The sequence below is a fragment of the Benincasa hispida genome, chromosome 8 (genome assembly GCF_027475165.1).
Source record: "Benincasa hispida cultivar pf3 chromosome 8, pf3_genome.v1.1, whole genome shotgun sequence".
Taxonomy (NCBI): Eukaryota; Viridiplantae; Streptophyta; class Magnoliopsida; order Cucurbitales; family Cucurbitaceae; genus Benincasa; species Benincasa hispida.
In genome coordinates, this window is record NC_143485.1 from 49,551,882 (window position 1) to 49,570,037 (window position 18,156).

The window sequence follows — 18,156 nt, forward strand, 5'->3', positions numbered from 1 at the left end:
ATACTCAATTATTTTTTCAAATCTTATTTACTAACTTTTAAAGAGAGAATGACCCACCCAACTGTGTCGTTTTTGCTTGTGAGATCCACTGTCCAAAGCTGAAAGCCAATGCTCAAAGTCACTCTAAAGCTTTATACCAAAAGAAAAAAAAAAAGAAAAGAGAGAACTTTTTGCTAAGCCGTAAGTTGTAACCTCATGCCTCTGTTAGGTTGTCTCTTCCTAACCTTAATTTCTTAAACTTTTCTCTATCTCTGTATATTCTCTTTGAAAAAAAATGATTTTGGCATTTGGTTGGCTGATTTTGCTTTGTTATTCCATTGTTTAAGTTGTTAACAAATTATTGGATAGAGTGATTAATTAATGAGTGAAAAAAGTTAGAATTTTTGGTAAAGCCCACGTGTCATCCAATAGATAAACAGCTTTTGTGTGTCAGAAAGCTTTCGGCTTTTGTGAAAAAATGGGTCAGTATATGAATAAGCAGACACCGCACCACACAACCCATCCACCAGGCCCAAGCTGATGACAAGGATAGTTTTTTCTTTTTCCTTTCTTTCTTCTTCCCAAAGTTATCGACACCCATTTGCCCAATTCCTCGTTTCACACACTTGTCTTCTCACAATCTGACTTCAGACTTGCTCTGTAACACAGAATCAAGCTATGGAGCTCAATTTTTGGGCCTCAAGAGTTCATCCCACTGATCAACTTTCTGCTGTCCAAGCCGCCATGCTTCATTCTGGTACTTGTGTTTTTTCAACTTTTTTACTGATTTTCTCATCTGGGTTTCTTGATTTTGCTTTCATTTCTACTTTTTGAGGTTTTCTCTTGATTTAGCTATCAAACAGAAGATTTGGGTTTTTTTTTTTTTTGGTTTGGGGTGGGGGTGGGGGAGGGGGGGTGTTGGAGAAGGGGTTACTTTTCAGAGTGACATTTTGAGTTCTGATTTCATTTTTGAGTGTGAATTGAGCTTTCTAGCTTTTGAATTTCATGGCTTATTTGATGAAACTTTGAATAGGTAACCATATAATTCTGGATGACTCAGATGGAGAAGATGATTCACGACCTTACTTTTCATGCCCTTACTGTTATGTGGATATCGAAGTTCAAGTACTTTGTAGCCATTTGCAAGAAGAGCACTGCTTTGACTTCAGAAATGCAGTACTTACATGCTTTTAATATCCCCTTTTTTCTTTTCTACATTCAATGATTACTTATGGCTTATTAGTAATTGTTTATGTACAGATAAGTTTGTGCTTGCTGCTTGGTTTATATGATTTCAGTTTACAAGCTAGGATTTTTCTTTTTCATTTGAAGCTGGAGAAACTTTTGTTGTTTGAAATAAGGTTTCATCTGCCATCTGTATTTGATTGAATTTAAGGAATAGTTTGACGTTCATGTTTATTCTATACTTTCTAGATGCTCTAAAGCAAAAGCAAAAATGATATAGTGGAAGATGCGTTTTAGTAGATTTTAGATTCAATAAGAGGGCTGCTCTTTGACATTGCTTTCCTCTCAGGTTTGTCCCCTATGTGCAGCCAGTCTAGGGAAAGATGTAATTGGACATTTTACAGCACATCATGCAAGCTCAATAAAGGTATTTTCTGTTCACCCGATTGCTTTCATGGCTGTAATAATGATCAATTGGTTTAAGCAAAAATATTACCATCATTGCAGAGGAGGAGAAAACCTGAGAAATCTGTCTCTTCTATATTTAATTCCAAGAAGCTGATAACAAAGAGCAGCGATAAAAGAAATGGATCTGCACCTGATCCCCTTCTACCCTTTATCTGCAGCATTCCTTTCTCAGACCCTGAATCTGTCGAGAGAGATGACCGTTCTGAAAACGATGCCTCAGTTGCTGCTAATGTCGAAAGGTGAGTTTCAATTGCTAGTTCAAATATAACTGGATCCATTCAAGGTGGGTGATCTTTTGAAAGTTTACAAACCAAGTCCATAAACTTGGTGTGCTTGTATTGACTTTCTAACTGTTTAAATAAGTGTTTATAAGTGCAAAAAAAGTGTTTTAGAAAGTCAATCCAAACAGGTTAGCGTTTCATTTTTCTTGGTTTGTCTTTTGCTCAAAGTTTAACCTACAACTTTAATGGATAGACTTACTGTGATCATTTAACTTCGGAGATAGAGAAGCCATTTCCTGGTTGAAATGTACTTTTCCAATAGTGGTTTGTAAGGATCCAAGAAAAGTGAAGTAAAAGAAAAAGAAAAAGATTCCCGACAGTTTTGATTGCACAATTGAAATTGTTTCAAGTACTTTCATCCTACTGATACGAACTTAAGCTAATATATTTGCAACATCTTATCAAATATACAGTTGGTTCCAAATTCAAATTTTCACACGGTCCAAACTGGATCGCTATTGATATCGCCTTAGCCTTACCATTTCAGTTTTGCTCAACACCATGAAGATACCAACTTGCTTATGCATACCATTTCGATTCTCACTTGTTGACTGCTTTAGGGGATGTGATAGCTCAGCATTTAATGGTTATTCTTCCAATTTGCTTTTTGGGTTTTGCAGTAATAGTTCACAGTTGCTGGAAAGAAGCCAGAACAGTGAAGAGTTGAATCAGAGAGCATCTTTTGTACAACAATTAATCACATCAACCATTTTTTAAGTCTCTTCCCATCATCTGTGATTGCTTCTGTGGTGCTGCAGTTAATATTCATCACTAATTGGTCCCCGGGGAAGTTGTATCGATCGGCATAATGTTCTACGACTGGTGCTCGATTTTGATAGGGCAATATTTCAGATATCAGTTAAGCCAGAGGAATCATTTGTGTTCAAATGTCTCAACACTGTGGCAAAAGCTGCTGTTTTACATATACGTATATATATATATATATAGATGTATCATTGCAAACTTGGTAGAAACTGGAACTTCTTTAACTAGTAACCGGAAGTTTGCGTAAGAATATTAGTACGACAGCTACCTTAATATGTACTATAGGCTAGGATTTATCGGACTTTTAAAAGTCTCCCAGCAGGTTCAGAGTAGAATAATTTCCAGCAAAACTTTATCTTATAATGTATGCAGTACTAGACTAAACACGACAGTGTTTATCTCTATTTTTCAGTTATACAAATGAAGAATTTTAGATGTACTTAATAATCATGAGCAAGCCAAGAGAATTTCAGCCCTTTAGCTGGCGAAATAGCTGGAAATTTTTGTGTCTAGTCTATATATATATTCTTTACGAGTATTGATTAGTCCCATCACCTAAGAAGTATTTTTCTTTTGACGTATTGCAAAAAGTAACTAATATGCTTTTAGTTAAAAGAAACTGAATCCTATATGAGAAAATGTTCTTAAGCATAACATCTGGGAAATAAAACAAGCAATTGGGCAATTCATGGAGAATATGGAAGAACAAGCATGCTACAATTAAAAGACTGATTATCATTCAAACTTATATCGGCCAGGAAAAAAAAGAAATGAACATAGCAGAAAAATTTATTGTCTGTACAAAAATCTATCTAAAAGAATTTCAACTATCTAGGTCAGAGTATAGTATAGAATACTAATAAAATTAAGTGTGTTACGTCTTTTCTCCTCTCTTAGATCAATATCTTCTAAAAAATTTTTAGAATTTGTATATCACCATCACACCACATAATAAACCATCTCACCTATTCTTTACTAAAAACTAAGAGAACATTGGTGGTAGATCTTTATGCATTCTATGCACAAAATCCTTTATGAGAGATGTTTAATACATACCAGGAAGTGATGCCAACGTCAGTTTATGGCTTCGCAATCCATTGGTTAGTCTCTCTTTAACATCTCCAACATCATGCTTCATAACTGGATCAACTGACTAGAAGATTCATCATCCAACTTCCAAGGTAGAAAAAGCTAGTTTGAAAATTGGAAACTAGTCTTTACCAAACGAGAATTTGTGTAAATTGATTTACATTTGAGAACAATAAGATACCATTACATTCAGAACACGAGCAGAATCTTCAGCTTGATTTGCAATACATTTCAGAGAACCAACTCAAAATCAGAATGCTTTAGCTGACACATCTCTACAACTTTCTGGTAGGACTCAGGCGTGAGTTTAGTCAAAAGTTCTGAAATAGCTAATTTATGTTTTTTCTTTAGTTCATCTAATTCCTTTTGTTGTTGTGCCAACAAATTTTCAAGTTCCTCAACTACTATTTTGAGTTCAACTGATTCATCATAATTGTTCTCTTCTGAAAGACGTGTCTCAGAGTTAGCATGAATATTTGTAGTTGAGCTACCCTCATCTTGCCCATCATGATCACCACCCTCTGACAACAACTCACTTTCTAGTCCCTTGATTATAGCAGCATGATCTAGATTGTCCCCATGTAAGTGACTGGACGATTCAACATTATGATCTAAGGTAAAAGATAAGTTTGAAGGACCTGGCTTATTAGGAGAAGACCCACCAATTCCTTTTGGAGAGTCCGACCAATACTTGCGACCTGAGGGCATTACCTCTAATGCAAGATTACCAGATTCAATAGACAATGGAGAGGCAGCATTCCTTGTTTCAGATGGAGAGCTATCAGAAATTGCAACATCAGCTCCAACATTATCTATGGAATACTCAACTGATATCCAATCTGGAATGTAAGATCGAATTTCTGTTTCAATCATTTCAGAAATTGTGGAGACATCTTGATCAGAAAGGTCCAACTCCTCAACCATTTCACTCGCAACTGAAATTGCTGTGTCGGCTTCAATATCAAATGGGAAATGAATATTGCGAAAATTACCTATAACAATTTAAAAAATGGTTAATGAAATACTAGCAATTTCAATAGAGTAATTTTTCTTCTAAAGTTGATACAAAAACTATAAAGAGATGACAAAAAATATGAAATTTACCCATGGAATCTGCAATTCGTAGTTTGAGAAATATCTTGTTGACATCTTTTCTCTCACCATGCATACTGAAATCTCTGCTAGTCTCAGCAGAAGCATCATCTACACTTCGATCAATATCAACATGGTCTCTTTTTTCTTCGGTAATGGTCATGTCAATTGTCATGAAATAAAAGAACAATACGTTATCATCCCAAAAATTTCTATCGAAAGAGAATTACTTCCTTTAATTTACCTGTATGAAGGAGCTTTGATTGTAAATGACGAGATATACTTTCATGATCATCATCTGCTCGGAGAAATGGGTCCCTTAAAAGATCTTTTGCAGGTAAGCGATCAGAGACATTTGCAATACATTTTTCTATAAATGTTCTCACTCCTAAATCAGTAACTTTTGCCAATGAAGCTGGTTTAATCCCCTAGAAACAAAAGGAAAATAATAAATGCTTAAAAACCTTTTCAAGGAACCTGCAAATAACAGGGTTAGGAAACGACCAACCTAATCCAGACATAAAATATTTGACTTAAAAAGTTAGCTGTATTTGAATGGTAGAGAATTTTTTTTAACGTTTTAAGACTTCAAATATTTACCATTACCTATTTGAATTAGGTTCATAATTCCAATTACTTGTAAAATGTTCCAAAATTTCAAGGAGAACTACTGCAAATTTCACATTAAAGATTAGAACTAGGCTTCAAACAACGAGTGGTTCATTTTAGAGTTGAAGCGAGGAAAAAGAAAAGAAAAAGACTTGGTAGAACGTAGCATCACATGGAAACACACGTAGAGTTCTTTGTTTAAATGCTATAAAACTCCACTAGAAAACGAAGGCTTTATATAGCAACGGAGAAATCATACCAAAAGCTATTTACTTGGGAATAACATAATATATTTTCTCTTGCTATCAACTAAAGACCATAAATGAAAATCGAATGGCTCAAATTTCGAAGATCGAATACACAAGCCAACATGAGCATAGTTCAATTGGCATAAATTTGGACTAAAAATACTTCGGTAGAGTTTGATAGGAATACTTCGGTAGAGCAATGCACATGATGAAACTCAATACTATTTCCTATATGATATGGTGTTTGAGTCCTAATGAAACCTACAAGGCTGCATTATGCATACCGTATCCACACTTCATCCAAGATTGATCTAAATGGTAGATCTGATCTAAAGACATTGTAGGCTACTTAAATTCCAGAAAGAAAGTTAAAGAATAAACAAGCATTATTAGTATTTAGGTAGTAGGTACTACATGGAATACAAAAGCTTTTTTTTTTTAAGAAAAAGATCAGGAGCCCTTACTGATGTGACCTTCTTATATATTTGAGCAGCATTTGCACATTCAATATATGGATATTCAAAGGTTACAAGCTCAAGCAAACACATGCCAAAGGCATAAATATCCACAAGCTCATTGTATTCCTCCTCATACAGCTCTGGAGCCATAAATTCAGGTGTCCCTGAAATCATTAGATCACAAATCAAGTCATTTTACTGATGAACTGAACATGTAATCATCAACTCTCATATTAAGTAACTTCGATGGCTTATTTAAGTTCACAATTCTCACCAATGACACTGTGGGCTGAACGAGCTTGTTGAAGAATGGCAGCAAGTCCTAAATCGCCAATTTTCACCTCACCTTGGTTGCCATTTACAAAGATATTGTCACATTTTAAATCTCTATGTATAACTGGAGGATCATGACTATGAAGATACAGAAGGCCCTCTAATATCTGCCTGGACCACTTTTTCAATGCTCTCAAATCAACATGTTTGTGTTTCTTTCTATATCTACAAGTATTCAAAATATATGATAAAGTATAGTTAAAAGAAGAAAAATAAAACCTGAAGAGCCAAGGGTACAAGACTCACTGTCGTAGTGTCCCTGAAGTGAATATCTCAGTAATGAAGTTAATGTTTTCATTCTTTGTATCAACCCATGAATTATAAAATTTGATTATGTTCTTGTGCTTCAATGTCTTAAGCAAATGAACTTCTGAATAAAGTCGCTCCAAATCTTCAGAGTTTCGCAATAGATCTGTAACCTTAACCTGATTCCAAGCTACTTCAATTCCTTCCAACTCATCAAAAGCCCGATATCTATACACCACATCTTGATCAAGAACACACAATTTGCCACAAAAATTTCATCCCAAAACGCAGCAGACAGTACACAAATTTAATATCTTTGATTAAATCAGTATAAAATAGAGAACACACCAAAGTCATACTTTCAATGGCATCTCTGCGACGCAAAATTTCATCCCAAAAGCAGGAGACAGATATACAAATTTTAATTTCATTGATAGAATCAGTATAAAACAGAAAATGCACAAAATGGAAAGAAGGATACACCCTTTTGAATGCCCCTTTGCCCAAAATTTCCTTATACTGCAAAACAACCAAAAAATAAAAGAAAAAGAGAAAAAAAAGGGTCAAACAGTATATGTTTTGAAAATAAGTTCAATCCCTTATAAGCATTCACAAGGCTCCAACCAATGAGAAAAAGGATTCAGCAAGTACAATCTAAGGAGTATGAATCGAAAATGTCAACTAAATACAAAATTAGGCAATATTATTTACCCTTCCATATCGACCAGTAGGATCAATCTCGACAAACTCGGGATCAGATTCATCCAGGTCTTGATCCAATGACAAATCCTGAGACATTCTCGTCTCGGATCAATGGCTGAATGAAAAGAAACCCAGATCCCTCAATCACTGTAAAAACAGATTCTACAAATTTTTCAATAACCCAATGATGATTTGAGGAAAAACCCAGAATAAAGAAACTTCCTCCAGATTCGAACAAAACCCAAAAGAAAAAAAATGGTTTTTAACTTTTAGATGAATGAATAAACAAAAGCCAAAGAGAGGGAAAAAAGAACAGTTTCGTCAAAGAGGCTCTTATTTGGGTTGGAGGCTGGAGCGGGATTAACCGACTGTGACTGACCGTGACAGAGGACTCGCCTATCAAATTCCTATTTTTTTTATTTTTTTCTCTAAACACATTGAGAAAAAAAGTCAACTTTTTTTTTGGCTCATCATCCAAAAAAACAGAATCCTAATAATCTTTTTTAAAAAACTAGGCTAGCGTGTGAAATTTATATTTATCCATATTGAACCTAGTTACTAATTAATGGCTAATTTTATTGAAAATAAAATTTGTCTTTAGTTAATTTTTACAATTTAATTTAATTATAATGATTAAAAATCATAAACTTAAAAGGGGAAATTGAATCCATTATTAGTTGAAAAAGATGAATTCACATTATTTGTTAGAGAACAGGTCATTTTTTTTCCCTTTCTACGGGAAAAAAAGTTTTTATTTTCTAATTAGAACATAAAATAAAAATTAAATTAGTTATTTAATTATAATTCACAAACAATATTCAATTAATAAAGTAGTATGTGAAAAAAAAATTAAGAGTTTGTTTGACAGAGAATTTTGAAACATAAATTTGTTAAATGAAAATAGGGTTGTATTTCATATTTTTAACTATATATTTAGTAGCAAAATTTAGAAATTGAATTCTATGCTAAACAATTTTAAACTAGTTGTAATACCCATATAATTTGATAAAAACTTCATAATAAATAGTATGATAGAAATTATTTAAGAGGATTTAACAAAACACATAAACTATCAAACTATAGGAATTAAATTCTAAATTTCAAAATCATGTGAACTAACTTTTAACTTTATCCAAATCATAGGTACCAAACTTAAAATTAGCCAAATTTAAGTTATAATACATCATATAATATATATTTTATTTTTTTAAAAAAATGAATTTGGTTCATAAATGTGTTTTTTTACCTTTATTTAATATAATTCAACATTTTAAATTTCAAAATTCAAAATCGAGATATAACGAAAACATAAAAAATATTGTTTTAAATTTTTTTACTGTTTTGATCACAAAATTTGAAAACAGTTTTCAAAAACAGAATTTGAGTTATTTGCAAAACATATGCAAAATTCATTGAACCTGAAAACATAAAATAAAATTTGGATTGGAACAAAAAAGACCTTAAACTATTTTAAATATTTTAAATTTTGAGATTAGTTTCAATTCCACCTCTACAATATAAAATATTTCATTGTACTTTTAATCTATAAAATGCAAAAATGTCGTTAAATAATTTTAATTTTAAAATAAGCAACAAAAGTGACTAAGTTATAAATGAGGTGATGAAAATCATTAAAAATGTAGAATCAAACATTAGAATGATTATAGAAACTCAAATTTAATAAATTATTTATAAAAAAATCAATTTTCTAAAATCATTATATTTGTAAAAAAAAATTTAACCTTATCAAAATTATTGTTTAGTGTTAGATGTATTTTGAATAATTAAACAAAAAAAATACTTATTATTAAGGAAAATTATTTCAAATGGTAAAATTGTTAAAAATATTTACAAGATATATCAAAATTTTAGAACTATTAATGATAGACGTTGATAGACACTGATAGACTTCTATAGTGTTTATCAATATCACTGATAGACTTTAGCGTTTCTATCGATGTCTATCATTGATAATTCTAAAATTTTATTATATTTTATAAATATTTTAGTTCATTTTTCTATATTTGAAAATGACTCTATTATCAATTGTTTAAATATAATTATTATAATAATTATTCTTAAAAAACAAATTTAGGCTGGCCTGGCATATCAATATCTTATTAGACTTATATGTGTAAAGAAAAAGAAGAAACTAGAAAAAAATTGAACGTAGCATGAAAAAATTTATTGTTCGAATTAGTATAAAATATTAATAAAATTTAGTATGTTACATCTCTTTTCTCTATTGGCTCGGTATATTCTAACGAATTCACTAATATATCACCATCACACCATGTAATAGAACGTCTCACTTATTTTCTACTAAAAATTAGAGAATATTAACCTATGCATTGTGGAAAATAAGTCATTTTAAAAAAAAATTAAGTGTTTGACAAATACTCATAATAGATTTTGAAACACTTTTAAAATGTATTTAAACAATTTTTTTTTTTTAAAAGGGATTAAATAAAAATGATTTTTTTTTTCAAAAAACATTACTTTTTAAGTCAATTCAACGAATTGATTAGAAGATTCATATTCGAACTTCCAACTTCCAAGATTGTAAAACTAGTTTGTAATCAGCAACTTTCTAATAGACTTAATGTAAGTTTAGACAAAGCTTCTGAAATAGTTCATTTATGTTTTTTTTTAAGTTTATCTAATTCATTTTGTTGTTGTGTCAACCAATTATCAAATTTCTTAGCTATTATTTTAAGGTAAATTAATTCATCATAATTATTATAAAAAATGTGTGGGACCTAATATGAATATTTGTAGTTGAACAACCCTCATCATGTTCACCATGATCCCCTTTAACAAAAGTAAGTCCATAATTTAATTTAGCTGCATGGAATTAATTTTTATCAAAATTTGTTATATAATAACAATAATTTTAATGAAAGAAAATACCATGTGAATAGTTTTTCTCAAATTATTAAGAGTATGCAAACATAGATTTTAAAAAAAATCAATAACTTATCTATAAAGATTAAGACCTTATTTGTCAATCTTTTTTTTTTTTTTTTAAATCATGGATTTTCCAAATATGATATTTATAAGATTGTGATAAAATTGGTGTGCTTGTTTGGTTCGTCAAAACAAAACTACTACAACTGAAGTTTTATTTTCTTCTGGATTTTCGGAGAGCAAATAAGAAAACTAATTTGCTTTCACCCTCCTATTTTACATCCAAGTTTGTGTCGAAACAATTGTTTCTACCTACGACTATGTTGAGAAAGTTCTTGATTCTCGAGAAAATGCAATTAAAGTGCTAGTAAGTTGTGGAACCATTCTTGTTTTAAATCTTCAAACAACCCTAAAAACCAACATCGAATAGTTGCATAAGGCATTGTTTCTAATATAAGGATTAGCATATTCAATAGACAATGGAGAGGTAACATTTATAATTTCATATAGAGAGTTATTTGAATTGAAACATTAACTTTTACTGAATACTCGATTGATATCCAATCTGAAATATAAGATCGAATTTCTGTTTCAATCATTAGACATCTTGATAAAAAAGGTCCAACTTCTCAATCATTTTCAATATCAAAAGGGAAATGAATATTGTGAAAATTACGTATAATAATTGAAAAATTTGTTAATGAAATAATCAGTTGAGTATTTTTTTTTTATTCATGATGCAAAAAACTAATACAGACGACAAAAAAAAAAAAATGAATTTTACCCTTACACCTTTTAGGTGTAAAACATACTAATTAGTCTTAGCACTGTATAGTCTCCACTTTTATCAAAACCAATTTGATATTTTTTTTTCTTTTTTAGTATTGTTCATGTAAATTGTCAAAGTTATTCCAACTCACATTATTCATTAATAGATTTTCTTCTTAAAAAATCAATTATAGAATTAAGGTAAATTTTTCAAAATTCATTATTAATTAATTAAAATTTAACAAAGTTATAAAATTTTAACTCTTATTTTATTACTTTATGAATTTTAAAATTTATTTTTCAAAATTTGAATTTATTTTTTTTTAAAACACGCCATTGTTGTTTTCTTTCTACAATAAAAAGAGTTCTTGTTTTGTTTTTTACCAGACCATAAAATAAAAATTAAATAAAATATTTAATTATAATTTACATGCAATAATTAACAAAATATTGTGTGAGAAAAATGCTAATTATTATAAATATTTTTAGTTTTGAGATTAGTTGTAATTCAACTCTATTATATAAAATATTTCATCATATTTTAATTTTTAAAAATCCAAAAATATCTCACTATACTTGCAAATTTAGTCTCAAAGTACTCTTCATTTTATTTTTTAACCCAATTAAAATTATCGTTTAGGGGTATTATGAATATCGGAATAAAAAATATTTATTATTAAGGAGTCTTTTTAAATATAAAAAATATTTAAAAATACTTACACTTTATAGCAAAAAGATTTAAGAGTAGTAGTATTTTTTTGAATTTTTTTCTCTAAAGTGTAAATATTTATAAGAATTTTCTTATTATTAATTGTTTAAATATAATTACTATAATCATTATTCTTTTAAAAAAATTTATCATGGTTTGGTAGCTATCATCATATTACCAGTTTATTATCACGTATGTTTTTACATTTTAATATATTTGAAAAATATTTTTAGATTATTTTAACTCTCCATATTTTATTGTGCTACAATTTAATCATTTTCTTCATGGTTGAAAATATATTTCCCGTTTAATTATTATTTTTTATTTTTTTGGTATAAATATTTGTTATCTTTTTAAATTCAAAATTTTCTGATTTTTCATAATAAATTAATAAAATATAGGCATTGTTAAGTTCAAGAATATAACTAAAATATACATTCTATTTTAATTAAATCAAATATTTAATGAATAAATCAAACAAATTCATAATTTATAACAAATGCACCATGTATAATACCCTGTTTTAGATTCTTATATAATCTTAAAAAAATATTAAAACTAATTTCATTTTCAAATTTTGAATCTAAAATATTTAATATAATTTAGAATTCTTTCTTTAGTTAATTTAATTTATTTTTTAAAATTTAAATTTTTAGCTAATATTCTAATTTTAATTTCAAAATTTTATTATTTAATTTTAATATGGACTCGATTAAACAAATGGTGCTAAAAAGCAACTTCTTTGTACCAAAGAAATGAATGGTTTTTGTTTAATTGTTTAGGTTACATATTTAATATTGTTGTCTATTTCTAAACTGATTTGAACTTATTTAAAGACGACGTTAAAAGAAGATTACTTTGAAAATTGAAAAAACTGTAGTTTGTTGCAATAATTAAGAAACTAACCTAAAAAAATATAATATAGAGAATATATATATATAAATATGAAGAAGATAAAGAAGAAAAATCTAAAATTATTGTCGGAAAAAAAGGAAAGAGTCATTAGATAATAAATTACCCTTCACCAATTAACACTGATTCAAAATTTTGAAAAGGCGAGCGGTCCACTATAGTAATCAAGAAATTAACCTTAGAAATAAAATAAATAAATCAAGTAGAAAAGAAAAAAAATATAAAATGAAAGAAAAAAAACCTAGTGAGAATGAACCCTTTTATAGAAGTATGAAATAGAGAGGTTACAAAACTTTTTGAAGTTCTTTGATATTAAATAATAAATGATAATTATTAATTTTTTTTAATAACATTTGTGTAGAGAAGTGTAATAGTTTGATTATATGATAAAAGAAAATGTTGGTATATTATTTATTTATTGAATGTGAGTAAAAGAATTTTTTTAACATAAAAATTTATTTATGACATTTTTATGTTATTTATAGGTGCAAGAGAGAGTTGGGATGGATGGAAGATAATGAGAGATGAAATTAAAATTGGCTTAACCCGATACTAAAAAGTAAAGGCACATATTCGACATAGGCCCGAGTTTAAGGGCCTAATGCATTGTTTGGATTTGGATTGGACCGATCCAACCTTCAATAACCAAGCATATGATCCAACCCCTAGACTTATTCTTTGGATCAAAGTTTGAGTCGAGTTTGGGTTGAGTTTGGAACGGTCCATTGGATTAGTCTATTGAATATTAATTATTTAAAAATATATATGTATATGTTAGTGTTTCTTAACAGAAACATTATTAAATTTGTATTAAATTAAATTAAATTTATATATTTATTATTTTTTAGATAAAATTAATGATATTATAAGGTTTTATTTATTATTTAATTCTCTTAGAAAATTTTATTAGATTTTACTTTTTAAAAAATTAATATTAACTTAAAATTACAATATATCTAAGTATAATTAAAAGAGAATTTTAAAAAATTTACATTTTTAATGTATAAAATATAATATATGAAAAATTATATATACGTATACATATTTGGGTTGGTCTAATGATAAGCCCAATGAATCGATCCAAATATGGCTCAAACAAGCAACCTATATTATCAAAATGGTGATCCACACCCAATCAAACGAATAAAAGGACTAGGCTGAATTGGAGTAGTCAACGTTGATTTTGGACTAAGCTTGGATCGAGTTTGGACTGGACTTCGATCGACCTTTGAGCTTCAGGCCCGTTGATGAGGTCGAATGATAGATGACATGGTTTGTAAATTTTGAATTTGAGAGAGGGGAACATAATCCAAAAAAGTTTTACCACGTCCAAATGCACATGTGTATTTTTACCATTCAATACATTTGAAAAATATTTTTAGTCAACTTTGAATTTTATTGAACTACAAAGGTACAATTTTCTCCAGTTACAAATATATTTTCCATTTAATTAGTTTTTCTATTTTTTTTCTTACAAATATTTGTTTTTTTTTAAATACAGATAATTTTTTTCTCATAATCAATTAATAAAATTTAGGCATTAAGTTATATATAAGTACAATGTCCATTCTATTTATATTAAATTAAATATTCATTGTAAATCACTTTAATGAAAATTATAGTTCTTAGACTCAACTAAAGAGGTCCTCGATTTTATCCAATCCTTGGTCAAACTAGAGATTCCTCGTCTCGATTGGGCGGGGCCCGGACTCGACCTTGCGGGAAATTTTACCAACCCTATTGAGGACTCACAATCCCCTCCAACATCCCGACTCCACGAGAAATTTTGCCAACCCTATTGAATTTGTTATTGTTGTGAAAAATATAGTTGGGTAGTGGGGGAGGGTGATAAATGAGAATTTATGTTTGTTGTGACTTGAGTTTTGTAATAATTATGTTTGAAATTATGTGATAATCATGTTTTAGACCAACTTTTGAATGATAATTAAAAACGAATTGATCTTTTTATGTCCATGATGACTATGTTTAAGTTTAATGTTAATAAATTTTGATATGTTTGATATATATATAACCCACATTTAAAAATAATTTGTGTAGGACTGAATCCGAATTTGTTGGTAGCAATGTTAAATCTTTTTGGAAGAATACATTTTGAAGACTAAACCAAACTTGTTAGTAGCAATATTCAAACCTTATTGGAAAACTTATTTTTGTTGCGGTAGATATTAAAGATTTTATAAGCATATTTTAATATAGTATGATATTTTGTTCATATTTGTTTAATTTGATGATTTGTACATAGAGTTGCACTACAAATAATAGAATGAAGTCACATTATATAACGCAAGACAAGTTCCACAATTATTCTAAAAAAGAAATGATATTGATTCTAATGAGACATATTCTCCTATGGAGGATTCAATACCATGAGATATCAAATTTATCTGGTTGTGTATGAAAAGCTTAACATACATCTTATGGATGTAGTCATTGTACATTTATATAAATCTCTTAATAAATATATCTCTGAAGGATTAGATGTATCAAATTTATATAATTCAAATATTAAAGAATTATATATCAAACATTCGATATAATCATTTTATTAAATATTTGTTGATATGAGGGTATAAAACTAATCTTTATTTGTCCATATGCTTTTATAAAGAAATCACAATATGAGATTTATCATATATATTATTTATATGTATGTTGATAATTTAAGTCTAAGCTCCTAAAAAGATTTCAAAGGCAAACAATTTTTTTTAAGAAATAAAATGAGATGATAACTTTTGCCTTAGCTTGCAAATAAGACATAAAGCAGATGAAATTGCATCAATATATACATATAAGTTCTTATATGGACTAGTACCACCATTGACCATTCCTATGATGGTTCATTCACTTGGTGTGAAATGTTATATAATCTTATATCATAAATATAATAAAGAACTCTAGGTCTCGAAGAATCATGACTTTTTAAGAATAAGTGCACCTATATCTTTACTAGTTTATAAAGGAACCCTATGAAAGGACCTTGAGCAGAAGAGATGGATCGTCCCAATTCCCAAAATTTTACAAAATAAAAAATTTTATAGAAAAAGAGAATAAAATCATGCAATTCACAAAATTACAGCATGCATTTGATAAATTACCAAGAATAATTTGGGTTTGGAACTCTTACCTTTAAAGATCAAACCTTCAATTAAATTTCCTCCAACTTCAATTGGGCACTACCATAGATGTGATCTTGGTATTCTCTATATGAGAATCCAGGAGTGCGTGGTGCTCTAACTATTTTGGTTTTTAAGAGGGAATTGAGAAGGAGGATGAGGAGGAAGGATTTTTCTCAAAGAAAACCCACTGTGGATTTTTAGAACTCCCTCCCTAAAATTGGTTTATTAATATTATTATTAAAAATAAAATTAATAAAATTAAAATAATAATAAACCTTAACCACTTTATCATATAATATATATTAAACTATATGTTATATCAAATATAACATATAACCTAGAGTTCAATACTATATCGAATACAATATAACCTATGGTTTAATTCTCTCAACAACGATATTTAATGTAAATCTTATTTATATTAAATTTAATTATATGAATCTAATTAACATAACTAATATTTGAATCATATTCAAATATTAAATCTCTCTCAAATAAATACTTAATATTATAATGTATCAAATACATTATAGTAATTATATCATATATAATTAAAATTAAATTAATTATATCATATATGATTAACCTCAATTTGAACAATTCAAATTAATCCAAAACCTGATTCTCATTAAATTCTGTTGAGCTAGGGGATCTCATGGACCTGTAGCTTGAAGCTCCAACCATACGTGAATAATTAATTAAACTCTTTAATTAAATTATTCACCATCCTTTAATTGTCAAACACTCCACTAAATACTGACAGTTGCACTATTCGCACTACATATATATTTATGTGTCTATTGGATATAACCAATCAACAGTATAATGACCCTTCACAAATTGCTCGTAAGTACAGCTGGGTCAAAATTACCGTTTTGTCCCTATATTTACATCTAACTCCTTAAGTACCATTGATCCCTCCAATGAACAATAAATCATAATCTAACTATGACCAAACCCTTCTTGGGCCAGAAGAGGGTGTGGCACCACATTGTTCAAGTTCCGGAATCAGCCCTTAAGGGAGGAATTTATCTACTTGCCCCAACATTGAGGAATGAGTGAATTATTTCTTGTGTAGTTGTGTTTCCCGCTCGAACAATCTCCAAATGGTAAGCTTGTTGAGTCAGCGACCTGGCCACTCTCACCCATACAAATCAAAGGACTGCCTTCATAGGCAGGAGTTCACAACTCACTCAGGATTTAGGTCATGTTACCTATAGTCATCTTGGTGAAATGTAAGTCTCTATTATGAACGACATTATATAATGAGACTAAACATTTCGTGGTTCAGTCTTATATAAACTTCTTTGTATAGAATATCTCTGCTCACATGTCTCCCATGAATAATTAGGATCAAATCATTTGTAGCACTTTACAAAAATTGTAACATCTACAAAGTAGGTCATACTTGTAGTGTCACCAGGATAAGGTATCCAATCTTATCCATCCACTACAGACCATTTTGGTTATTACTTAAACATGATCCACCTTTATGTCTCTACGTACATGTTTAAGCTATAAGATAACATTGGATGTTAGTTTATTGGTTTGTGGTTAATGAAACTAATTTTGAAAGAAAACATCATATATTTTATTACATAAATAAAATGTTTGTATAATACAATTACAAACTATAGAACTCTATGAGATTTAGGGCATCAACCCCTACAATTTCTCACTTGACCTAAAGCTAATGGGGTATACAATGTAAAAGTCAAACTAAAATAGAAAGTACATAAATCAATAAACTAGGGCATAACATGCGCCCAGTATAAATCTCCCACTTGCCCTAGTCTAAACATGGTCTGTCCCATACATACTCTGCCAGTGACCCTCAAACACCTTAACCGTGGGTGCCTTTGTAAATGGATCAGCAACGTTGTGCTTGAAGCTATCTGCGTGACGATTACATCCTTTGATGCACAATCTCTCAGATGAGATGATAATTCTACTCTATGTGTTTCTCGCGCTTGTAACTCCTAGGCTCTCGGGAATTAACCATAGCACCAGTATTATCACAATAAAATATGATGGGCTTTGACATGTTTGGAATGACTTCCAGATCTGTTAAGAATTTCTTAAGCCAAACAGTTTCCTTAGCAGCTTCACAAGCCACTACATACTCAGCCTTCATGGTGGAGCCAACGATGCACCCTTACTTAGTGCTCCTCCAGACTACTGCTCTTCTGTTAAAAGTGAACACTGATCCTGATGTAGATTTTCTCGAATCCTTATTAGTCTGAAAATCAGATTCTGTGTATCCTGTAA

The 18,156-nt window shown here is 29.5% G+C and overlaps 2 protein-coding genes across 3 annotated transcripts; one reads left to right on the plus strand and one right to left on the minus strand.

The window, feature by feature from the left end:
* The first annotated feature begins 443 nt into the window (after positions 1-443).
* On the plus strand, positions 444-3,122 carry LOC120083107 (protein DEHYDRATION-INDUCED 19 homolog 5-like). Of its 2 annotated transcripts, none has more exons than XM_039038660.2 (5): positions 444-736; positions 1,013-1,155; positions 1,514-1,591; positions 1,672-1,871; positions 2,534-3,122. In XM_039038660.2, the coding sequence occupies exons 1-5, from the start codon at positions 658-660 to the stop codon at positions 2,628-2,630; spliced, it is 597 nt and encodes a 198-aa protein (XP_038894588.1). In that variant the 5' UTR covers positions 444-657; the 3' UTR covers positions 2,631-3,122. The 2 variants fall into 2 exon arrangements, with proteins under 2 accessions (XP_038894588.1, XP_038894589.1); XM_039038661.2 differs by having other exon boundaries at positions 515-736; positions 1,040-1,155.
* Positions 3,123-3,584: 462 nt separating this feature from the next.
* WNK3 (WNK family serine/threonine-protein kinase 3) lies at positions 3,585-7,907 on the minus strand. The gene is made up of 8 exons (XM_039038659.2): positions 7,465-7,907; positions 7,235-7,272; positions 6,754-6,981; positions 6,449-6,672; positions 6,181-6,338; positions 5,104-5,287; positions 4,872-5,006; positions 3,585-4,759 (listed from the first exon to the last, which is right to left on the minus strand). Exons 1-8 carry the CDS (start codon positions 7,549-7,551, stop codon positions 3,999-4,001), a joined length of 1,815 nt encoding a protein of 604 aa, XP_038894587.1. The 5' UTR covers positions 7,552-7,907; the 3' UTR covers positions 3,585-3,998.
* Between the last annotated feature and the right edge of the window lie 10,249 nt (positions 7,908-18,156).